Raw genomic sequence first — 25880 nt, forward strand, 5'->3', positions numbered from 1 at the left:
TTCTACTTACCTTTACGTTACTTTATACGCTTTTTTGAATCGGCCATTGTGCACGAAAACCCGAAGATGCGAAATTTCCGGAAGTAGGTCTCGACAAGGGATCACTGTCGCCGTATATGCAGAACTATCTTGTCAAAATTCGCATTTTGTTGATAATAACGAAACGGTTCAAACCAATCGAAACACTCCAAGTTGTTGACCCTTCCCATAGATCAGATGGCGTCCCAAATCGGCAGCTGCATTTCCCATATACGCTCTCTCTAGTGGCGTCCCGGTATTAGCGCCAGTCGCGCGTACCGCGTCTTTGCGAAGGTTTCGTATTTTCCTTCTTTGTAGCTTTGAGAAATTTTGTATCGTCGGCTTTTGCAACGGACAAGCGAAATAGACACGCGTGTTCTCGCTGTTCTCGCAGGACGAGAAACGGACGTCATCGTCGGGAATCTCGACAATTTCGATCGGCGATTGCTATTTCTATGATCCCATAGCCGGCAGTCGTGTGTGAGCGGAAAAAAAAAAAATTACGGCGTCAGTCAAGGCGCATCTGCTGGAGGGTGAGTTCGCGCTTTTGTTTTCGCGTTCGTACTCGCGCGAATGCGATTCGCATCAGTGCGAGATACGCTCGTATCGTACTATTCGTGTGAATCGCGGAATTAAGCTAAGGAACAGATTTAGAAAGTATGTGCGATATCGGGTGAACCGTTGTGCAGTTCGGATAATGTAATATGCGATTTTTTGAATCTTGCAACTGGAATCTCGCACTGTAATGATTGTTGGCGTTCTGAAGTTGGCGTGATAAAGTAGAAGAGTGTTATGCGAGCCTCATGTCGTGTATTTCTCTCACGCCGGTGAGGAAACCCATCGGTGATTTGTCGAAAACGCCGTTCGAAATCGTGCGGATGGCGGCGATTCTTCTTGGCGTCCCTTTTTGCGCTCGCCGCAACGACACGTTCGGAGTCGAATATTTTGTTTTGCGAGATCGAATCCACACGTGATTCCGGCGATGCTATCACGCAAATCCGACAGCAAGTGCGAGAGTCGCGTAATTAATTAATTTTAAACAGGCCATTAACGAATTTTAATAACAATAATATTACAGTTGCCCCGATGATTAGGTTACTAATTCGAAATTAATAATACGCTGTTTCTTATTATTCTTATTTTCTGATTACCAATCGATCTTATTTGTAGAATATAATATTCATACGTTTTAATTGCATTATAATACATTTAATGCGTTTAGAATGAAATAAATGTATATTAAAAATTCAAATAAAAGAGAGAGAGAGAGAGAGAGAGAGAGAGAGAGAGAGAGAGAGAGAGAGAGAGAGAGAGAGAGAGAGAAAACAAAAAACAATTACAAGGCGGTACAATTAAAGAGAAACAAATCTGCAACAGAAAAGAAAAATTCTTTTGTTAGAACTTCAAAGAGCCTAATCGTTAGTTTATTCAAATTGTCGGAAGAAAGACGCAAACGTCCTATTGAATTTCGCCACTCTTCTTTTTAGTGTATTAATTATGAATAATAGCATTGTCACGTCAGTTTTGTAGTTCTAAACGTGTTTTTGCAGAACGGAACACGTCTTAACAAAGACGTATAGAGAAAGTTTTTACATTTACACGCTACATTTAATCTTGACTTCACGCCGAAGTTATCGAAAGTTAAGACAGTTATTCCTTGCATTGCATGTATTTGATTTCAACATTGTCTAAAGTCTAAAAGTGAAGAAATCTACAACAAAGCTACACTACAAAGTGACAAATAATTGTGATTGCATGAAATAATTGTAATATTAAAATTTTTTAAATAAAATTAAACGTATAAAATAGTTGAGAGATTAAATGTGCCGATGAAAACGGGCTAAATAAAAAATTTTTTGAAATTGATTTTATCGCTTATTTTGTGTTATATCGATTTCTAAAGTCGAAATATCTCGAAATAAAAAATCATCAAAATTTTTACCTTAATCCACTTTCATGATCACCGGTGCAAATAAATAAATAAATTTAATTTTTACGGAACACTACGCATGTGTTACTGTTAAATTCACACCAGTATTTCTTTAACGAGAAAAATAGTGAGATTAATTTCATTCACAATAAACTTTTATCAATCAATAGTGTCTGTTTATGATAAGTAAGAGAGGATAATAATTCTATCAGAAAAAATTTTTCACGATACAACTGAAAAGGCTCAAGTCTCAAATCTAACAAAATACCAGCATCTTGCACGAACGTCAAATAGCAGATGCTGTATTTTTTCTCGAACGAAGCGAAGGATATCGCGATTTCACTGCGCGTAATTTAAGGAAAACAGTCATGGATTGATAAAGATCAGTGCAAATAGTTATTGTAAATATTTATGCAAAGAAATTGTCTGGTAGCATATCAAACACGAAACGACAATTCAACGTCGTAGTCGGAGTGGCGACGGCCAGACGTAAACCGATCGATTGCGCGGCACCGGTCCTCGAACCTGCTAGATAGTAGTTGATGCATACTACAGTAGTATCCTTACTTTCCAAGTTCTATGCAGTATTAAGTGTATTCACGAATTCGCGTTCTTCCGCTTCAAACTTTCATCTACCCTGTTAATAATAAATTAGATTAATAAGTCAATTCTACTATTCCGTACATTCTAATCAAATTATACAGCTTATTAAATATTTCGTTCACCTTATACAGTTATCCTGAATTTCTAACGCTTTAGTATAAAATTATCTTGCAATATTCTTTGCGCATCAACAATTTATCAGAAGCAAGCGTTAAGCTTTAAATTTTTTAGCTTTACGAGAGTATCTCTCTCTCTCTCTCTCTCTCTCTCTCTCTCTCTCTCTCTCTCTCTCTCTCTTTCAATTGAATGTTTTATAGAAAAAAAATGTTTTCTTTTCCTTTAAATCTAACCACAGTCTTGACTGTGCGTCACGACAGTAGAGCGGTTTAACCAGGCATGGTAAATCAAATTAAATTTGGTTGATCGGAGTAGCACGCTAAATCATTTAAGCGAACATGCCCTGCAGGGACTGCGCGATGTTTCGTATATTGTTTGATGCACGCACGTCCATAAATCATGATACATTATACAACGAATATAGCCCCTTTTGATCAAAAGACCGCTATTGGAATTGCATTATTTGTACATATTCTTGAATTTATCAAGCAGACTCTTCATAATGCGGGAAATAAATTTCGGATATTCTGAAAATCGATATGAAAAGTTTCTTCATAAAAAGATTATTTTTTTTTGTTATTCATTACTGCGACACCAAGATCGATAAAGTGAAGACGGCATATTTCTCACGAGGTTTCATTTTCGTGTCACTCCACATTTTTGCGTATGCTAATTTTACTGCACGCGCTTGTGCACCCCACAGTGTCATGTTTCAAGGTGAAAGGTATCGATTTGCCATATAAGTAAATATCGAAGTGACCAAGCTTGTTGATGGCTGTAGTGGAGTGTTTTGTATGGAAAGATTCTTAATGAAGCACGTCAGAAAACCGTCAAACTCGAAGAAATTTTTCAAACTATTTGGAAAAATCTTATACTTTTGCATCGAAGATTTGACATAATTTTGAGATCAGAAGAAACTTTTTATTCCAACTATTTGGAAAAATCTTATAATTTCGCGTAGAAGGCGAATGTTTAATATAATATTTCGGCTTCGTACTCAAGCGGATTAGCGTGCTTTAAAACGGCTATTAAGGAGAAGAAATTATCGCCTACTGTGTCACTCTCATGCATAACAAGTGACTGTTGAATAGCAATTGAATATGATTAGTGCTCCAGACGCCGCGCAACATTCCAGTCGATGACTCTGTTGAATTTGGAGATTACTTTTTTTTTTAGCAAAAGGCTCGACACGCGACCGCCGCTTATCGATGATATTTCAAATATTAAATAATATTTTATTTATAAATGCTGAACATTTCGGCAAATTAAATTGAACATCTGCGCGTAAAGTATAATTAAACTAACTTTCTCTGCTCCCGATTTCAGGAGCGGAGAATGAGTGAAGCGGATCAGGAACAATACAAAAGCATGGATAAAAAGGAGATCGCCGAGGAGGAGCGGGAGAAGATGCTGAACGCCGAAAACACGAAGCACACCGGTGCCGCACCTGCGGCCGATCTCGAAGCCGAGGAGCAGAAGCCGAAGAAAAAGATACCGATCGGCGGGATCAAGATGCCCGGTTTCTGCCGCACGAGGAGCAAAGAACCGTGCAAGGTACGCGCTTTATTTTACTTTCAGCTGGCAGTTTACGAAAGAATTCTGTTTGGACAAGGGTGAAATAACAACATCGCATCGATCGCGCTTTGTGCATGCGCTTTCTATTATACGTTTTTCGTTTCCGCGTCTTTTTCCCACGCGCAGACCTTACGTCGCACTTGTTTTGCTTCAAATGCAGAGAGCATGAAAGATGCGGTGTTAAACAGACCTGCTGTTTAGCAGTTATCTCACTTTTTGCCCACATTATTATCGGCGCTCACGCGAGTAATTGCGATCGTTATCGCGTTTTAACCCTTTCAGCGTCGAAGGCGGTCGCGCTTTTCTTATTTATGTCGGAAAATGTCATTATCGCGCTATTATTTCGTATTCATTATTCAACTGAATATTTGAGGAAAGCTTTTACGAAAGGTCGTACAATTTAGTGTAACCTCTTTTCCCCGTATGACTAAAAGATTAACTTAACTTCCTGAGAGGCAGAGGGGCTGTGCCGCTCACCGAATGCACTTTTCTACATAAAACAGAATTGTGCTTGGCATTCAAATGGTTAAATCTACGGAACGGCAAGATTGTAAGAAGATTGTAGGGCGTGCATTGACATTTGAATAATATGAAGTCTGGGATTGAAGTATATTACAAATTTGAACAATCTGAATAAGTCTTTACGATCGTTGATTTCCGATCAGAATAATAATATTTGCCCGGATTGCGAATGCTTATACGGATCGTCAGCGAATTGTTTCGTCTTTCCTCGTTTAATTTACCTGACTGAATAATCGATTCGCGATAAGATCAAGCTGGCGAACGCGAAGTACGATCCTTTTTCTCCGTCGTTATTATTATTTTTGAAGCGTCTGATCGATACCAGGTGTGACGCTTGACGTCATCCCGTTTAGCATTGTGGTAAAAAATCGTTACGGTCCTACGAACACCCTTTACGGCGTGCACTATGAGGGCTTTACTTCTTCCATTCGAAACGCATTACCTCATCACGATACTCCATGGTAACATTGAAAAGGAAACAAAGAGCGCTGATCACACATGGAATTCGTATTTAAAAAATGTCCTGAAAATTCTAAAAAATATTTGAAAAAATTGAAACGTCTTTTTAAATATTTTTAGAACACTTTCCTGACATTTGTGTTGTCGGAATTTAAAGATCTCGCTTTTAAATTATTTTAGATATTGAAACTGCGCCGTTCAGACTTTTATGCGAGCATACTTTAATGCAAACACAATTGCGTAATATTTTGCACAAGTAATGCAACAGAGTTTGCATCGCAAACTCGGGACTGAGAGAATTCTACAGATAAATATTAAAAGATAAATATTAAAAGCTTAATGCGAATGTATTTCAGTGCAAGATCCACGATACGCAGTTGCGTCGGAAACTTGATAGGATTGAGGGAATCCCGTGGAATTATTACCGTTAATCCAATACGATGATTTGCAGACTAAATCACGATAACGCGGAATGTTTCGCAATAATGCGCAATATGTACGACGCAAGTGTATTTATTTTCTCCCGATTGAAATCTTATTTGCAATACCTATTCGTAGAATTTATAATCGTGAGTTCGTATTACGTAGAGACGTAGTAAAAGTATAGACTGCTCATGTCGTTCGAAGAGTGTCGAGAATTTAGAAAGAGGCAGGAAGCTTCGAATCGTTTTCTCTCTCACGTATAAAGAAGAGAGGCGTTAATAGAAAAAGATAATATGGGTAAATAACGTGTGTGCTCGGAGTCATGCTTCTTACTCGTCTACATGCTATCCCTCCCAGCGAAGTTGAAAAGAGATTCCGTTGAAACATTGCGTTCTCTTTCTAAATTTGTACGCCCGCCGCTTAGGCGTAGAGATAGGAAGCGAGCAGTCCTACTACGTCTACGGTTATCTGGTTTCATCGCACGCTCGTGTTTTGTTTGATTCGTTATCTGCTTATTTCTACTGTCAGCATTCCGTGAAACAGTTTTGCGCGTACACGCGTATTGCAGATAGCGCGGAGGTAACGACGCATTTCTTCAACGACAGGAAACGATTATGATCTCACGCGGATGATTACGCTCGCGAATGTGCACGGCGATTTAATTATTTTGGTCGATGATTAGATCGAAGGAGGGACCCGTTTGTCCGCAAACTTCAACATCACTCGTCGACTTTCGCGCTGCAATTTTTATATGTATATCCACGGCTCGATGAGCTAATGGGATCGCGCGAAAAATGTAAAGAAAACACGAGAGAAACGCGAAGGAGCGCGCATGGCGATAAGCCATCGCGAGCAAGCCGGGCCGAGACGTCGTGTTTCCGCGTTGCCGCGGTTCTCCTCTTTTCTTTCTTCCTCTTTCCCCTCGTTCGCCCAGTTGGCGACGTCGCGTCGACTGAAAATGTACGACGGCGATGACGACCGTAAAATACACAGCGGCGTGCCGGCGCCCGATGCCATTGCACCCAACTGACTCTTCTTTAATTGACTTAATTCATCTTATTAAACGTCTAATTGGGAAAAAAAAGTGTCGGCTGTCACCTTGCTCTAAGAATCATTCTACCGTCATTCTTCGGCCCCCCTCGCTCCTTCAATCAGTGCACACAACGTATTGACTTTCACACGTTTCATTTCAAGACGATCGCGCGACGTTTTAGAACTGAAGAATATCTTAATCCGTGATCTCTGCGATGCCGTTCTATAGAAGGGATAGTGTATTTCCTTTTTCATTCGCTCCATTTACAGTGTACAAAGCAACATAGTTATTTACGAGCACTTGTCTCGTATGAAATTAAGATGTCTATAGATCTACACACAGAAAAATATCATTCTATTGCTAAGAAAAGTAATTACTCGGCTTACTTTTCTTTTTTTAAGTAACAATTATTTTTAATAAAGAATATTTTCTTGATAATAGTCTTAAAATATACTCATCACTCAAAAGAAGTAATTATTTTTTGGTGAAGAATATTGTAAAATTGTATCGAAGAAAAGTCAGATTTGGTTAATTTAATAAGCAAATAGAATTCTTTTTTAAATTTAATATTCTTGATTAAAGTATTAAACTTACTGGGATCAAAATATATTTTGAATAAAATTGATGCTTATGATGAACTTACGATAGATTTGCGGATATATGAACTTATAAAATACTTAAAACAAGTAATCATTACTTAAATACAGTATGCATTTTTCTGTGTGCAGTATTATGAATATCCTCATATTGTTCGTATGAAGTGGATGCTTTCTGTAAGTAAACTTTTGTATAATAGACAATATAGGGCAGAGTAAGCAGGACGGCAGTCGCGAGTTAAAATAACAATCGCCTTTGAAAATTAACTTTATATATCTGAAATATTGTTAGAGTAAATGCGATGTGTGATAAATGTTTTCAGAAAATATTTACTTCATTTCTTGACAGTTTTTGTCTAGGGAGAAGAACGAGTATCGATCGAGAGTCCATTTTTATGTCAGTCGTCGGACGAGACTGTCGTACTTTCGTAATTCCGGCCTTTCCCAGGCATTTCTCGCATATCTCCACGCGCATTCTAAATACTCCGTAGATCGCAGATGCGTGATTGTGGTAAAATTTATGTCACACGCGTGATACGAGAGCATTACACTTGACCGAACTCCGCTGTAGCGTGAAACATCTGCCTCGTGGTGGCACAGCCATGTGGAAGAAGTAATGAAAAACTAGGATGATGAAGAAGAGCAGAGATGCAGCGGGATCGCGCTCTTTCCACAAACAACGGAAAGATCTGCAGTGTCTTTGCGTTGCGCATCCATTTCGAAGTAGCAGTTTCGTGCTTAATCGCAACAATCTTATTGAATTATAATAATTATTATAGTAATTGTTGCATTCACGCGTATATTCACAATAAATCCGTCGCGCAGCATTGCAATAATTTTTATGTTATAACGGTTGGCGTTGTAAAAACACGTAATATACGTCCGGATTCGAGATGAGTCTCTACAATCGACTGAAGAACGAGTTCTCGGAATACATTCAGCAACGCGGAAGCTGCCGTCTTGCATCTTCTTGAATAGCGTCGGTGCAGCTAAATGCGAGTCATTACCGAGAAAGCAAGCGCTCGCGGCGTCGTAATAATAATGCGAACGACTTCCAGGAGATGAAATCAACGAGCGCTTATTCTCGTGGGATAATCGTTAGGGTTTCGGATATACAAAGCAGGTTGATGCGCGCGCGTCGAGCCGGTAGCGCGCGTTGCGCGGAACGGCAACGTTTGGCAGAAGTAAAAATATTATTCTTAATTCCTCGTAATTCTTATTCCGACCTGCTTTCGTTTCCCTTCTTTTTTTTCTCTCAACGGGCGCTCGTAAATCGCGGATGGAACGCGGTCTCTCTGTGTAAACGCGCTTGCGAGCGTGCAGCTAGGAGGCAATTGGTGCCGGCTTCATTGTGGACACAGCTTTGAACCATTATCTCTTCCCGACGAATGAATACGAAATGACGAACAAAAGAAGGAAGCGCTTCGTCGCACGGATTGATATCCGGCACGTGTAGAGCTCATAAAAAAAGATTTGGGTAGGAGGACCAGTTCGAATCGACGGCAATCGTCGTTTATTCTCTTGTTTGCGCCGCCCTTTTCAGCGCAGACTTTAGTTTCAACCTTTTGAATTTAAAGGTCCGTAACATTTTCGCTCTTCTCACAGCCGTGTATGAATTTATTTGCTTAAAAAAATCATCTGACTTACTTAAAATATCGAACTTTTTATATTTCGCACGATGCACGGCTTCTTCAATCCACCCACGACATTTGGGATTAGCCTTATTTCCAAGTGTTTGCGAAGCCTTAAACGAAAGTGAGAAGTGAGCCGTTATGTACGGTTGTATTAATCGAATAAAATTCCAAATCCGAAGGGAACATTATTGTGCGGCGATGGCCAGGTGCGTTTCTCACGCTCGGTCGATTTATATCGACCCGATTGAATCATCCGCACGACAATTCCGCAAAGGAAACGAAAAATATAGGATTAGGAAACCCAAAGTGTTGCGTTTCACATAATTGCTTTAGCTACGATGACGCTTCGGTCTTTTGCGGCGGACTTTGCTCTAAACCCTTTACTTCCACCGGCTGCACCTAAATTAAAATCGATATAAATTGTAATTTGTCCTCATTGCTGCTCTATTATTTCAGTCTATTATTCAGTCGAGAGACAATCGACGTAATTAATTACGTCGTTCTGCAAAATGATGTAATTATGATACTTAAAATGGATTATTTAACAATTGTAAAATAAAATACAATTATCTTTCAATCTTTATTATTGAAACGTTATCAGCAGAGGATGCAGAATTATTCCAATTACGTTTTTGCTATAATTTTTCAACGAGAGAACGCTGGGATTTCTCTAGTCGAGACCCACGCACGTAAATCACAATAATTTACTACCGCATTGCTCTTTGTAAACATAAAACGCCGGCGTTTCTTTAATCGGTTTTTACAGCCGACTTTACAGCCGACCTCTATGCAGTCGTTTCGAAGTTACTGGAAGTTCGAGCGCGGTATCGGAGTGCTCCGCGAGTTTCATTAGCATTAAAGTGCAAGACGGCCGGTGTGTGCGCACGCCGGTGCAACGAAACGTTCATTTTATCCGTTTAAACGCAGTCACCTGACGCGCAAGCCGGAAGCTCCTCGCTCTATCGTTTCTTCTTAGTTTTACATCTTTACGCGCACACGCGTCCTTGATTTTGTTCGTATCATCCCGGTCGACGTGGGTCAATGAACCGCTCTCATTACGCCGCCAACTGTATCCTTGGAAACGGCGGAGGGTCAAGGCGTAAATTTCGCCAGGCTGCTTTACGGCACGCGAAACTCGCGAGCTTTCTTGCTCGCTTAATTAAATCGTACACTACGACGCATTTGCATCCCTGTGATCGCTTAATTCCGCGCCACAAAAAGCGCGCCTTTACGTTTAATCCTGCGTAACGGTAGTGTTATTTTGCCGTGACGCAACGGTAAGCACACGGGATACCGTATAAAAGAACCGGCACGCTTTCGCGATTCCTTTCAAAGAAGACTGAAACGCGGTTGGCGAGAGATTTTTCGAACATTACCGACGCATGAATGGGATTGAAATCAGATTAGGATTAAAAAGTCATCCTCTTAGCACGATAGATTGCATTTTTTTCTTAGCGAATCGGTGATTTAAAAGAACAAGTTAATCCGACTAGAAGTGAATTAGAGTTTAATTCAAAATTTTGACTCACCAATTAATTTCTTTTTTCTTTGCCTGTTTTGTTCGTTTTTTTATTAAATGTGTAATCACATATTATTTTTAAATTGAGAAATTTATATTATTTAAATATATTTTTCTATCTCTAAAGAACAATGTAATATCTTTTCCGTAATTGTGATGAAAAAGTGACTGTGTGTACGCGATACTTGGCGCTATATTGTTATTAATTATAGGGTGCCTGTGAGCAATTTTAAATCCGGTCGTCCCTGCCATCTGCTTCCCTTTCATTCTTTCATTACGTACCCCGCCCTCGTCTCCCCATTTCGCGTCGCCTTCTCTTTTTTCTCTTCCCCTCCTCTTCGCAGGATGCGGAACTGCTTTTTCGGGGGTCGAAATACAGAGCCCAGAACCAGAATAACCGGAACCCTTACTACCAGAACATGGTTACGACAAGTATTTGTATTGATTCATACGCACAACACGCATGTTGTGTGCCGTATAGGTGCCGTGCAACTCCTCGTAAAATCGAGACAAAAGTTTTCGCGGAAAACCCGACAGGAATGACGGAAGACGCTCTCGATATGTGCAAACAGAGAGGTACGAAATCGATACGATTCAGACTAAAATTACACCTCGAAGAAGTGGAATGAAATAATTACGCGAGGCGCAAAATAAATAAATAACGGAAAGGAAAATAAATATAACTGTTGAAGTATCGATTTATAAAATTGGTATAAATTAATTATATAATTCTCTCTTCAATCGCATCCACGTTTGTTCGATATTTTTCATTCACAGAGACACAAAGTCGCGGAAATTTCCGCGTGAAAGACCTACATTCTTTCCGCAATATTCTTTCAGAGGCGTGACGTAAAAATTGAAATTAATTGCGATAATTAGATAAGAGCGTGTAACGCGCACGCGAGGACACGGCATTCCCTGGACATTTGAATAAAACACTTGGCGCACTGTTATCGCTCTGAACTCGGCAATATCTCCCAAGATATAAATTAACTCGGCGATTAATTAGGATTACGTCATTACGGGCAGATGCGAGCTGAGCGTTATTAAGCCATTCCTCCGCTAAGCGGTTCTTATTTCCACGCCGTCGGTCTGTAATCAGATGTAACGAGCGGACTGCATTCATCCGCAGCTCTGTTTATGCAAATGACAACGCGTTCTCTCGCGCTCTCTATCGCTGTCAGTAACAATAAACGATAATCTCGCGTCTTTCACGTCGAATCCACTTCTTTATCTTTTCTTTCCTCGACGTCTCTCATTCTCTCGCTCGTCTCCAACACATCCGCTGTGTAAATAGCGACGATCCGCCGGACAATGGCCTTTGCATAAATCTATCATTCGATTGCGAATGCGTTTAATGCATTCTGCTGACCAATCGCGATTCCCCTATCGATCATCAGTTGAAAGTGAAGCGATAAAAGTGACGATTAATGACATCTCGTTCTCTTGACGCCGGGATTTCCTAACGATTCGTTCGCGTGAATACGTGTGACATTACTGATTATCGCGTAACGATAATCCGTCATGCGACAGCCGTGCGATAGCTCTGATGATTTCATTATTAGAAATGTACTCTTTCGATTTCTACGTTAAATAGTGAATATTTTGCGCATTAATTAATTAGCAGTATTATTTTGTGTATTAAACAATAAGAAAAAATAATCCTGCGTGCAATTCGTCTCACACTCGATGACAGCTCTAAAAGGTAGCATAATTGCTCGCGGCACAAGTGACACGAATACTTATGTAGATTTCGTCGTTACCTCGGCGGAAGTCGCAAATTGGCGTTGCATGACAATGACTGCTCGCTCGGGGTGTCGCTTTCGGAAAAGACGAAATGAAATTTTGAACTCGGGAGGGAAAGGAGGGGAGAGGGAAAAGCTTCGTTCTTTTTCGTGGCGACACGCAAGTGCGTATTTATAGAACGTTTGCGCTCGAGGGTGGCTTCCACGCGGCGGCTGCCAGCGGGAGGGCTGAAGGAGGGTGAAAGTTACGTCTGATATCGATTTCCGCCCGGCAGAACCCGCCGCCGATAGACGCTCGAGTTCCCGTCGAGGCGCGAATCCCACCAAGCCGTTCTCGCGAAACTCAATTTAACCGAGAAACTCTTTACCTACACGGCGAGTCTGGTCTAAATTAGCTTGATCGCGAGAAAACTGATTTAACTGAAGTGACACCGCAAATATGTTGATATTTCTGAAAGATTTTTCGAATAATTTTTATCTTTCGCAGTGCGACACATCGATATTTCTGAGGATCTAGAGATTCATAAAAGACATCGATATCACAAAGTTCTTTTCAATTGCGAAGTCTTTAGAAATTTTGGAGCTAATTTATGATCGATATTTAACGTGACGATTAAGGGGGGAACCGACAGGGTTGAAAAAAGTCGATTTTTTTTTATAAATTGATAGTACAATTCGAGAATATGTTCTTAAAATTTTAGAGTGAAATTCGAAGTCCTTCGGTCGATTCACAGCGCTTGTAACGGCGCGCAGGTACACCGAAAACTTTAAACGCGTTTTTCTCGAAATCTGTTTTTTGCATTTTCTTCAATTTTGTGTACACGATTAAAAAAAAATTATTTGACCAATCGACTTTTTATAAAGCTCGTTAGTTAGATAATGGTCAACCTTCCTCGATGAAGCTAAAAAGTTAAAAAAAATCAATATTAACAATTTCTTTTTTACATAAACAAGTAGACGCTACCTAGTGAAAATTGTAACTTTTTTTTCAAAGTTGCACAAAATTTTAATTTTTATATCTTTTAAATTTTATGGGTTCATTTAGGATAAAATTATATGAAAATTAAAAATATTTTTTCTTTTTTTGTTTCTGGCAAGAATTAAAGTCCCGACGATGTACACAAAACGATAACTCCAATGGCGAGGCGCAAAATTAAATGTTTATTTATATATCATTAATAATACTTTTTTGTATACAAAAAATTTGAATAAACTCTTCAATAGTTGTATTAAAACATGCAAAAGTTTTAAAACGATAAACATTAATCTTTCTTTTAAAAAAAATTACGAAAAATCATCTTTTTTCGGCCTCATAAAGTAGGTTCCCATCTTAAGACGTAAATGAAAGATTTATTACAGCACATTTGAAAATGGCTGGAAAATGGCTGAAAACGCTATTGTCATGAATAATTAAATAGCCGGGAATCCTGTCATTTATAATGGAATTATTTATATGATTTCCTAAAGCGGCAATTTTTTATAATGGAGTATTCGTGAAAAGAGAAAGAATTCGTGAATATTCGGGCAATCAGTATAAATAATAGATTATTTAGCAAATAACATAAATCATATTTATGCGTTATGAACATTCGTGGTTTTCATTCGTAACATTCAGCGTTTAATCTAGGTTTGTTCATTGGCCAATGAATTTATTTTTATTAATTCGCTACTGCGCGTGTAAAATAAAAAATAATAGGTTTCAGAAAACTTGCCAGAAAAAAATCTAACCTTAAATTATCGATTTTGACATAGTTCGGTTCAACTTTCTGCTGAAAACGTTACTTATTAATATGATAATATTGAATAAAAAATGAAATCACTCTAAATTGGGTGAAAAAATACTGTGCAAAAGTGACTTTTGATTGACTTTACACAAAATCATTCCACCATTCTCATGACTTATTCACCAATGCATTTGTAATATCTTCAGTAATTGAATTGACTTGACTTTTACATGTGCAAAGATGAAGGTTTTTAGGTTCTAAATATAACTTAATCCCGTTTTCACAAAATTATGACTTTTCTCATCAGCGAATTGATGATGCTCGATAAAATACGAAAAAAGAACAAAATCCTGCCAATAAAGCAGTTTCCATTTTGTTCGTATTTTATTAACTTTCTTTTTTTTTTCCCGGCAACTGTTTATTGCGTTATCCGATATTCGTGCAAATATCGGAAACAATTCGCCGGCGAAATATTTACCGGACACCTCGCGCAATATTGCACAATTATAAATAAAACCCGAGGTTCGCCTCGTAAAGTGATTAAAGCTCGAGGCGGTGATTAACGATGCGATCGGTACACGGTTCAGTCGCTCTGAACTGTTCTCCCGAAAAAAAAAAAAATAATTATTCGCGGGCGAAATGATGCACGCACGCGCATATATATAAATACACGCTAGCGCTCGAACGTTTCTGTCGCACGCAAGTGCGGCTTCGTGAATGAAAAGTAATGTATACCGGCGTATAAAATAATATACTCACGCACCGTTCGGCGAGGGTGGATGACATCAGGAAACACGTAATTTCGCGTGCGCGATCCGTAAATATAGTTTCTTTTTTTTTTTTGCGCGTGCACACTAAATTATTTCGTACGGAGTACATCTGGCGCGTTTTAGTTGAAGCATCGAGCGTGAACTACTCTTTCCGAGATATGCAATTTCCTCCGCGACTGTATAAATCAAATTTCCCATTTGGCACGGGTGCCCGATCATTCCGTGGCTTTGCGCAACGCGATTGTCATTGCCTCGTGTTATTTGAAGAGGTTTTTGCTGGTCGCGCGCTAGAGCTTGGGCTGAGAATGCTCAAAGCATATGGACATGATCGAGGGAGGGTGCCGATTATTATGCCGTATTATGCGAGAGAACTGTGTCGCATTGTGAAGGCGACCAAACGGGAGAAGGACTGATGCACGATTAGTAGTTATTATGGGGTTCTCTCGAATCCTTAGGGGGAGAGGATCGAATTCGTCAAAGCTATTATGACGTGTGGAAAAAAATGCGAATAGTACAAGAAAATAAAATGGAAAACGCACGGCAGGAAATTTGAGCGTTTCCCGTCGCCGGGAGGTGAAATAAATTTTTCACGTATCGAGGGATGAATTTATATATAAGATCCTCTGAGATTTAAATTATGCTTAAAACTCGTTAAAAATAAATCGCTGCAAATTAAATTCGTCAGACAATGGTTGAAATAAATTATATTTGCGTTATTTGCTCGCATCGAGTGTATTTGTTTCACGTACGTTATGCCAACTTTTCATACATCGTCGAATAATTTATGTCTGATGAAATTTAACGTTTTTATTAAATATTAATATTCTGCTATATAAAATGTTAATATTCAGTTTGAATCAATGAAAAGTAGTTTGGATAAATATTTGCTTTTAATACGTCGAAGAGTTTTAATCATTCGTGTCGAACATTCTATGTTTATAATATTTTAATAATTAAAAATTTTATATTCATAAAAAGATTATACGCGAAAAATATCTCTCTCTCATTTTCTACTTTACGATTATTCCTTCGCTGTTTTTCACTTTATAAATCGCTTTAAGCCCAGAATTTTCATAAATTACAGTTCACTCGTGCATTTGCAACATATTCGTGTCCCGCCGACTCTTTAGTTGCGGCGTAATCCGAGGATAATAATGTACAGAAATATACGAGATCGAGATCGCTGCGTGCCGTCATAATAGAAAGCCCGGGATGCTATTAGACGCATCGCTCTCGTAAATGCAATGCCGAATCCAGGCTTTACGGTCACACGGTTGCGCCCAGCATCTGCCATCACCGCCGGCGCTCCGCCTGAGTCGGCGAATACATGAGTGCACATGTTTGCACCCGGCGTCTCTGCGGACGTACATAATGTACTTTCTAGATACTAGCGCGTCAGAAGCGAGACGCGAAGAAAAGAGCGCCTAGACGTGGAAGGAGATCGGCCAGGAAAGAGGGAGAAAGAGAGAAGTCGAGAGGATGACTGTACAGTGTCAAAGAGGACAATGAGCTCCTCGAGAAACTGCAATGTAGCGAAACTCGGCAGAAAATCAGGCGCGTTTCAGAAACGCGAACTCTCATTCTCTTCAAAATCGCGTGCTGTCATTTCAATCAACTATCGCACAGTCTTTAACTGCACGATAATCGTGTCATTCACAAGTAGACGCTGACGTTTCACAATGGGCCCGGAAGACCTTTTCTGTCGAACATCATTCGCGTTATGATACGATAATGGCGAGATAATACATTTCCGGCCCGCGTATCAAAATTTCTTTATTATTTGCTTACGGAGAATTTTGCTCGCAGCGCCGCGACAAATTCAATAAAGTTGTATGAGATAAGATAAATATGTAGAATACTAATAAATTCCTTTGTCACGGACGACGTGATAAACACATGGTCGGGTGCAACAACCCTGAGGAAACATGATTCTACACAAGACGATGACTAAGACTAGCCGGACAGCCGATTAGTAACTACTTTACGCTGCGGAAATTACGCAAGCGACAGTGTCATTCAGAATTTCCTGCGAGATAGCGAGAAATACGATTACGGCCTATTTTATACTATACGAACGCAATCTCCACGAATTCTCATCTATGAATCCATCTGTACGAAGAAATATACTTGTAAAAATTCCAAATTTTATGCCCTACATTTATACTTCTGCACGTAGTAGAAATTTGTGATTAATGATTGTCTTGAAAGAAATTACGCACGCGACAGTGTCATTCAGAATCTCCTGCGAGATAGCGAGAAATACGATTACGGCCTATTTTATACTATACGAACGCAATCTCCACGAATTCTCATCTATGAATCCATCTGTACGAAGAAATATACTTGTAAAAATTCCAAATTTTATGCCCTACATTTATACTTCTGCACGTAGTAGAAATTTGTGATTAATGATTGTCTTGAAAGAAATTTTCGCCGATCAAAAAAATCAACTTTAAATTTGTCAATATTACGGTTTACGACGCTTTTCACCGACTTGTATTCTTCGGGGGATCCCGTTACTTGCTCGTAGATCGATTCTGCGGCCTGATTCACCGGTGAATTCGACAGACCGGAAAATTGCAGCTTTCCTCTCCGCGGTGGTCAGCCTCGCTTCCGCCGTGCCACCTGTGACACGAGAGAAAGAGATTGAGAAAGAATTACGGGACTCCGACGAGTGTATCTTTCTCTGACGGTGTGTGTGTTCAGAAGTCCCCCATTTAGCTCTGTTTAGCGTTGCTTCACGTTCGTCCGATAAACCTAAGAATCAAACGTCAGATGCGGCGCTAAATAGAAGTCTAGAGCGCTAAATGCGATCGATAGTTTATCCGTTCAATTTTTAAATCTCGATCAAAATTAATTTACACCTCAATCGCGTAAATTAAGAACGAAGCGGTTTAGATTTAGCAATGTCCGTCAGAGATCGATTTAAATCTCGAAATATATCGCGTTCAAATTAAAAATGCGCGCGTCTGTGCGAAACAATTGTATTTAACAATGCCAATCGTCGATTATCATATCGTGATAAATCTCGAAATGCGCGTTTCCACGCATTCAAATTCTGAGAAAGTTGAATATCACACAAAACATCTACTTGATGATTGTGTTCAACGAACTGAATGCGCATTTTTTATTTATTGCCGGATAATAACAGCGCTTATAACTGCAGAATGAGATAGCGTGCGCGCGCGATGATGCAGCTGCTTGTGCAGAAATAATTCACATTGAGCCGCCGTTCCGAAGTGAATGCAACTTCCCAGAAATAACGGATTATTCTTCAGAATTAAGTCTATGTAGAAAGACGCCCTTCTCGTGGGGCGTTACAATGGGGCGACTATCCGTCATGCGTCGTGTGGCGAAGAACACGCTCGATAGCGAATCTATCGTCTAATAATTTCGTAGTCGACGTAGTCGACGTTATGCAAACTGTAACGCCAATTTTTCTTGGTTCAATTGGGAACCAAGCACGCTACAAGACGCCGTCAAAACATTAAAATCGAGCTCGCGATTTCTGTGACATATTTTATACGTACGTACATTCTTCGGTAACTAAATAGGTGCAACGTAGCGTGAAACTGCAAAATTCCGAGGCAATCGAGTGACGCTGATAAAATAATTTGCAGAAAAGAATTCTTGGACAAATATATGTTCAGTTTAGTTACAGAAAGAGGCGCTGATGATACATTTATTTTGTGTAGGATTACATAGCTTTCGTATAAACACGTATAATAAATATTTGCTTCAGTCGGGAAGGTATTGATGACACATTCACTGCGTATGAGATCAAGTGTTTACTTCCGCAAACAGGCGGCCAGAAATATTATTTGGAAATACTTGCTTGATCCACATGTGCCTCCTATTTAAAGGAGCTATTTTTATGTCAATGTTATCATTGCCACTCTGTGTGTTAGATTTTGTGTAGTTTGTGTTCAAATCGTTTTGTACAATTCAGTTCTTAACCCTTCGTCAGCAATCTGGATTCGTCGTTTAGTTCCACCTCGTGTTTTTTTGATGTTTTAGGCTTTCAAAAAATCTACAAAAATTCTTGATTACTTCTCAGAGTCTCTAGAATGTCATTCAATAGTTTTCAATGTTTTTTTAAGGAAAAACAGATCCCACTGTCTTCGTTCTTTGGAAAAAGTAATTGAAGTAAGTAATTTCGCTTATGCCTTAAAAAAGACCCAGTTTGCTGACGAAAGATTAAGATTACAGATTTTTCCCGGCTTCTTTTATACACCAGCTGCTTTACACTGTTTTTCTTGCTATTCAAAACGATCAAACTTCTCAACGCTTACGATGATAACTAAAATAACAATAGTGAGAGACTAAAGTGGTAAAAACACAAATGTGTTGAATTTGTTAAAGGGAGATTTTTTTGACCACGTAATTGGTTGTAATGAGCGCTTATTAAATGTATCCTGCAACCTGGAGATGCAGTCACGGTGCACGACCTTGCGATACCCGTTGCGTGAAATTTATTTATAGAAATTTGGGTGCGGAACCCCGGATGACACTCAGGGGAAATACGCATACTTGAATCTGGAAGCAGTCATGCGTTGCTGTGCGCTATCTAATAAAACAGGATATGTGTTTCGTGTCTTCAATTTCGATCTTCAATCGTATATATATTTAATATATGTATATATTTATATATAATACACACGCAGAGTCTTTTAAAGCAAACTTCTTTCTAAAAATACACCATTCGCAGCTTTTTTATCTCGAGCCTTTTTTCATTATCGTCTATCCGTAAAATAAACATCCTGTTCTTAAGAATATCGTCTCGAGTAATCATGCGCAATTATATGATGCGCGGAAAATTACGCTGAACGTAAAAAAATGTAAGAAATTATTTGCGCTGCAGAAAATTGAATGGGGGGTCTCTTATAGAAATGTAACATTTATTAATAACACCGAGCTGAGAAAATGAGCGAGCTCGAAGAGCACTAACGTCGTATAAATACATGTCACGCACGTGCGTGCGTGTGTGCGTATACTCTGGTACTCATGCGGCGGGTGGCCGCGCCACGCGACTTCACTTGAAAGCATTCGACATCCAAATATAGCAGCGTGTTCGTATATACGCAAGCATTAAGCGCATCCCGCGCGCTTCCGACGAGCGAGAGGCGCGGGATTGATGCCTCGGATAATCGGCCAACGCTCGGAGTTGAGAGATTCAGAGAAGATCATCTCGCTTAATTGCTACTTAAATAAATCAATCAAGGCACTGGAGATTCTTGATACTATCTTGAAATGCGTGTACAATATAATTACAAGTAATCACGTATTTTTGTATTAAAAAATATTTACTGCGACGAATGCAAGAGAAATATTTTAATGTTTTCAAGTTCAAAGATAGACGATACATTTTTCTATTTACAGTTTCTTCATCTGAGAATTCATAAACACATCTTTTTAATAAACTAACCTGATAGCAATTAAGTTAAAGATGATTTTTCAGATGAAAATAGACAAAGCTGATTTATCAAAAATAATGAACGCTTAACTTAAGCGCGCGATTGGTTTCCAACAGAAAAATTTGATTTGAGAGCAATGTCTGGTTAATTTAGCTCGTAGAATAATAACTTCGGCGATCATAAACTAACTCGTATCTCTAATATGGAACTCGCCGTAATTGGGGATAATTTCAAGTATTTTCAAGATACCTTCAGCGATCTATGCAAATATTATTATTAACTATTTTTGGAATTGCATTGTACACTACAGAATTATCAAGCATATAATTTAACTTCCTCTGCGTATTGTTTCCATGTTTACAGCGAATCAAGCGCTACTCTCTCTTTCGTTTTTTTTTTCCCTTTCAATATCTTACTATTTCCAACAGTTTGATGTCTGAAAAAGCTGTAAAATTGATATAAAATGATTATATTACTTCTCGCTTCTCGTCTTTCACTTTTATTCTAAGAATAAATTTCTCAAATTGCAGTCACGTATTTCTCTTTTGTTTGTTTAAAAATATCGCTGCTACCGCGATACGCTCCTTTAAAAATAAATTTCTTATTCGTGCGTGAACGTAGATCTCCGTTCCTGTTTATCCTCCAGACGACCGGAGGCCTCCATCCGCTTCGTCTACAATAGAAATTCGAAGCATGACGACCCGATGGCAGCTGGCGGCGGAGTTTAGCGCGGAGAGGGGCAAATGGTGCAAGCTATCGTCCCGAACGCGTTCAAGTCCAAGGCTTTAAGGCGCACATGAGTGGTGCTATTCTAAAAATAATAATCTGTCGCATCTTGGAGAGCTCTGCGCTCCGGAGAGGGCGAGCGTCTGGCGTCGGCGATACGCGCATCGTCACTCGGTCGCCGTCGTCTCTTTGTCCTGCCGAGGTTGACCTTGATTTCGCTATGTGCGCTTCTCGTCGTTCCGAGATTGAACGATCGCCTTGACTTTCAGCTGCGAAGCTCGTGTCGCGCAGCTAGGAAGTATCATAACAGCTCTGAGAAATATGTTTCTCTCGGCAGTTAAGTTTGTACGCTCACTTCTTCCTTCCTTTTTTCAAAGGATAAATCCCTATTAAATTTATTTCACTTTAAACGCAGGGGATGAAAAAGTGCATCTATAAGTGGAAAATTGCATGAAAAGGATAATTTATCGGCTGCACTTTCTACTGAGAGAAAAAAACCGACGACTTTTCTCTTCTTCGTAGAGCGTCGTAAACGGAAGCTAATATCGCTTGCGTCGGTGCCGATGCAGATACAGAAATGCATGCCTTGTATATTGAAAAAAGATTTTTTTTTCTAATATTCTCTATTTGCAACGTATGCGTAGCATACATTGTTAAAATCATTACAGGTCGACGATGAGACGAAGCCAGCGGAGTCCACCGAAGCGGAATCAGCTCCTGCGGCGATAAAGGAGAACGAGCAGAATGCTTCCTCCGTGGAAAAGCCTATTACGCCCGCGAAGGATTCAAAGGAGAAAGAAGGACGAAGGGGAATCCTGAGTGCTATTCGCTTCCCTTCGGTATCATCTGTTTTCTCCAGAAGGAAGAAGGTAATCTCCCCGCCGAACGATATCATTTTACGCTTTAAATAATCTTTCGATTATTCAGAAAAATTATTTATTAAACTTTAAGGAATCAATTTTGCATCGCGTTTGAAATGCCTCTTTTTGGTAGAATATTACGACACTTTTGAAACATATGTACATATTTGGAAGTTTAGATAAAAATTCTCTTAATAACAAATCCGGAATAGATTCGCGTCGTGTATTTGAGAAACTGTCGCAGTTGACGTTAATTCGTCTAAACAGCGAAACATAAATTGTCTGCGATTTCACCGTTTTTATTGTGCTCCATGTAAAATAATAGCGGCGTAAAAACGAGAGAGAATTTTTATATTGTTGCGAGGCGCAAACAAAAAGTCTCTGAAAACTGAATATCCAGCGTTCATTTTAATCCGTAAATCACTCATGCAAAATAATGGCTCTCGCGTGACCATTCGAATCTCAAACACACACAAATCTTCCCCGAGGCGTTTTTTCTTTTATCAATTTTTTTAATCTTTTCATGCTCCTTTTCCGGTCCAGTCCGCACTTAAGGCGCAAAATATAATACACGTCAGCGTTATAAAATACACACGAGATCTTTAGCGAAATGATGACTCGAGACTCACGCAAAAAGTGAAAAATAACTGTAACTTCTTTACGAGAAAAAACTTTACTACTTTTTGTGAAGGGAAATTATTGCCGAAACGGACATCTCGTGTAAATTCTACGTTCAATTATCTATGTAATAAAAAACTTGGACGAATGAAGTAGCTGGATTGCGCAGTTCATATTTTACAATTATTGAAAATACGCGGAAAATAAAATGTTTTCAAATTGATGCACGGATGCATAACAATGGGTGAAAGGGCTTTGCGTTCTATCGAAGGGCGCGTACGATACGTATAGAGTGCACCGAGATATGCCGTCGTATTCGTTCCAATATCCGGATGTAAATTATACCTGTGCGAGAGCCGACTTGTTTTTCCTCAGCTATTGCGTATCCTCCATCGCCGATATACTCGGTGTTTAATTTGAATCTCTTCTCTCTGGAATGTTGCAACGTTTTTTAACGTAGATAAATAATTTCTTCACTTATTTCGTAAAGAAATATTCTTTACTTGCGTCTGTCGATTTTAAATTCCCTTCAAGTTGTCACGACGACTCCTTTTTTCAGGAATCTGATAGCGAGTTGGGCCAGACTGGTACCGCGGGGCTGGCGAGCGTCGAAACGCTGGACGATAGCGCGGGTGAGTTGAAGCCTATCGTTAACGAAGACGGCATGGAGACCGTGCGACTCGACGGAGAGGATGGAGCGGACGGCGCCGCTCCCGGGCCGAAGCACCCTTTGATTTGCATAACTGCAGTGAGAAAGCACACGGTCGCCTCAGGTACGAAAACACAGAGCGATATTCACGATATTGAGCGGGGAGCGAAATGCTAGCGATGTCAATGCAGTTTTTCGACAGCGAATTGAACGAAATTTCGATTCGCGCTTAATCGACGATTTTAATTAGCGTATTAATCGCACGTGAAATTGTTCGACAGCGGTGACCGCGCTGGTCCTACTCAGCGTCATCATCATCATCTGCATCGCCTGCGCTGGACCGAGGAGGAACGCCCTAACGTCGCTTCTGAAGAACGGCAAGTACATCGAGACGATAACGTCGTGCGGGCACGTGCAGGGCATCCTGGAGGACGGCGGTTACGCGTTCCGCGGTATTCCTTACGCGATGCCGCCAATCGACAATCGTCGCTGGCAGCAGGCTCAATCTCTCAGCCGGATCGACCGCTGCTGGAACGGGACTTACCTGGCGCACAACACCTCCGAGAGCTGCTGGCAGTACGAGAACGGTCGCACACACGGCGACGAGGACTGTCTCTATCTCGACGTCTTCACTCCAGTGATTCGATACGAAAATCCGTTGCCCGTGATCGTCATGATCGGCGCCGAAACCCTGAGCGGCGGTTCACCCGGCGTGATGCAACCCTCGGCTAAGCTGGCGCGCGTTCGCGAAGTCGTGCTTGTACGGCCGAACTTCCGGTAAAATACGTTCAGTCTAATCGATAATAGCAAAGGCGATAAGATTTAATATACAATAATTACAAATACGTTTCCGCCACAATTTGTAATTTTTGTGCATTAATTATGTCTTCCGCGCTTCTTGTCTTTATTAGTTCTTGCAGAATCATACGCTACATCATTATTAAGCTTAATGCTTCGACTTTCTTTTTATTTGCAACATTTTTTAAAAGCTTTCCGTAATTTTTATAAAATGATAAGGTTTTGAGATATGAAATTTTCAGTTAAGGGAAGATTTTTTTAAAGACTCATGTTTATTTATTCTCACCAGAATGGGAATTTTCGGGTTCTTGGCGGCCGAGCCGCTCTCTCGAGCGACTCACCCTCCAACCTCGGGCAACTACGGACTGTCAGACATTATAGTGGCTCTTCAGTGGGTGCAGTTGAACATCGAGCATTTCGGCGGCAACAAGTCGTCCGTCACTCTGTGGGGACATCGGGCAGGCGGCACCCTCGTCACGACGCTGATCGGCTCTCGCCGAAGCAAGAATCTTTTCTCGAGGGTGTGGATATCGAGCGGCAGCGCGATCTTCCCGGGTGACGAACTGACCACGTCTGAGAAGAACAACCAGCGCTTCCTCAACGCCATCCAGTGCAACGACGCCGCCTGTTTGAAGAGCAAGAGCGCCGAGGACATCATGAACGCCGTGCCAGAGATATGGTACAAAGACACCGCGGACTTACCGAAGCTGGAGTACAATAAGGATAAGCACGCCTGGCTCGTCCTGGACGGCGCGATCCTCCAGGAACACGTCGGTCAGATCCTGGCACGGGACAAGCTTTCGGTGAAAGTGGTGATGGGCACCACCGCGCACGCCGGCACACCGTCACAATATCTGCTGCCGAACGCCACCCTGAACGAGACGCAAGTCAACACTCTCTTAGACTCGTCGTACCTCCGAGTTTTGGGCTCTAACGTGACGAAGGAAGCTATTAGGTAAATAATCCGAATTTCGTAATCGACAATCGATGAGACGCAATTCAGGACAATTGAAATCTTTTTGCAAGATGATAAGCGAGCCCGCGACTTTAACGCGTTATACATTTTTCTTTCCAGGCGCTACAACGCCACATTGAAAGGACTGGTCACGATGATCTCCGACATCCGTGTAGTGTGCCCGCTGCTGACGCTCGCCAGATCGAGTAATAATATACCGTTTTACGTAGCCACTCAGCCGCGCGGACGCCTGGCCGATCCCGATAGTGATGCCGCGGCGATTTTAGGAAGTTACGCCGCTGTCACACCTGCGGAAAAGAGACACGTGTCAGCCATGCAACAGCTGTTCAATCAGTATGTGTGGAACGGCGAGGTCGTGAAGGTCGACCCGTCGGGCGCGAAGCGAATCTTGGTTGTCGGTCAGGACACGTTGCTCGAGCGCGATTATCCCAACTGCGATTACTGGATAAACAATAACATCGTACCCATGTTCGGCCGAGCCGATTAGAAAGCCTCCGCGAGTCGCTGTGTGGTTTCTGTGTATTGGCATATGGAAACTCGTTTCCCGAATGGCGCGCGTTGTCCGTTGAATTTCCGGGAACGAGATTCTCACGGCACAGATATGTACTTTGACTACTTAAATAGACGGATACGATTAGTGTTGTACGAGATAACGCAGATTAACGAATAACGAATAAAGATAATCATGCCTTTGTGGTGCGACGTAGTAGTACCTGTGGAATCATGACAATTAATATAAACGCCGATAATAATAACGATTAAAAAAAAAAAGGAGGAAAGAAATTTATGCAGATGTCCATGTATCCGACGTGAGGTCGTTCTTAACGCTGAAGGGATAGCGATATTTGAAAAGGTGTTTTGCGATGAGTATCGTTCTTTTGTATTATCCGTGATCCGAGATGAACGTGCGTCCGACCACAAGGCACATGGACTATTTATGTGTGTGTATAAATGTGAATCAAATTGTGTGTAATATATTGCATAAGAGCAGAAGTGTGTGACGAGGAAGATGTATGAGGAAATACGGTAACCAAAAAAAAACGGAAGGAGGATTGATAATCGACGGCGGCAATATATTTATATTGATTATATTCTTGTAAGACGTGAACGAGAGTGCGAAAAAAGGTAGGATAAAGGAATAATACAGCCTTCAGCCTTCTAAGATTTTTGA

At 40.5% G+C, this 25880-nt stretch overlaps 1 protein-coding gene across 2 annotated transcripts; it reads left to right on the plus strand.

Moving 5' to 3' along the window:
• The first annotated feature begins 273 nt into the window (after positions 1-273).
• On the plus strand, positions 274-25820 carry Nrt (Neurotactin). 2 transcript variants are annotated; one of them, XM_012370416.2, is made up of 7 exons: positions 274-551; positions 3995-4222; positions 21453-21677; positions 22846-23059; positions 23217-23712; positions 24023-24688; positions 24809-25820. In XM_012370416.2, the coding sequence occupies exons 2-7, from the start codon at positions 4004-4006 to the stop codon at positions 25194-25196; spliced, it is 2208 nt and encodes a 735-aa protein (XP_012225839.1). In that variant the 5' UTR covers positions 274-551; positions 3995-4003; the 3' UTR covers positions 25197-25820. The 2 variants fall into 2 exon arrangements, with proteins under 2 accessions (XP_012225839.1, XP_012225841.1); XM_012370418.2 differs by having other exon boundaries at positions 275-551; positions 21477-21677.
• The last annotated feature ends 60 nt before the right edge of the window (positions 25821-25880 follow it).

This window comes from Linepithema humile, chromosome 7, assembly GCF_040581485.1.
Source record: "Linepithema humile isolate Giens D197 chromosome 7, Lhum_UNIL_v1.0, whole genome shotgun sequence".
Lineage (NCBI taxonomy): Eukaryota > Metazoa > Arthropoda > Insecta > Hymenoptera > Formicidae > Linepithema > Linepithema humile.

What these genes read in the sequence shown, in the direction of transcription:
- Nrt (XM_012370416.2), top strand. Translation starts at nt 4,004, where the DNA reads ATGAGTGAAGCGGATCAGGAACAATACAAAAGCATGGATAAAAAGGAG. An exon ending in TTTTCTCCAGAAGGAAGAAG is followed by an intron (nt 21,678 to 22,845) that starts GTAATCTCCCCG and finishes TCCTTTTTTCAG; the next exon opens with GAATCTGATAGCGAGTTGGG. An exon ending in GTGACGAAGGAAGCTATTAG is followed by an intron (nt 24,689 to 24,808) that starts GTAAATAATCCG and finishes TTTTCTTTCCAG; the next exon opens with GCGCTACAACGCCACATTGA.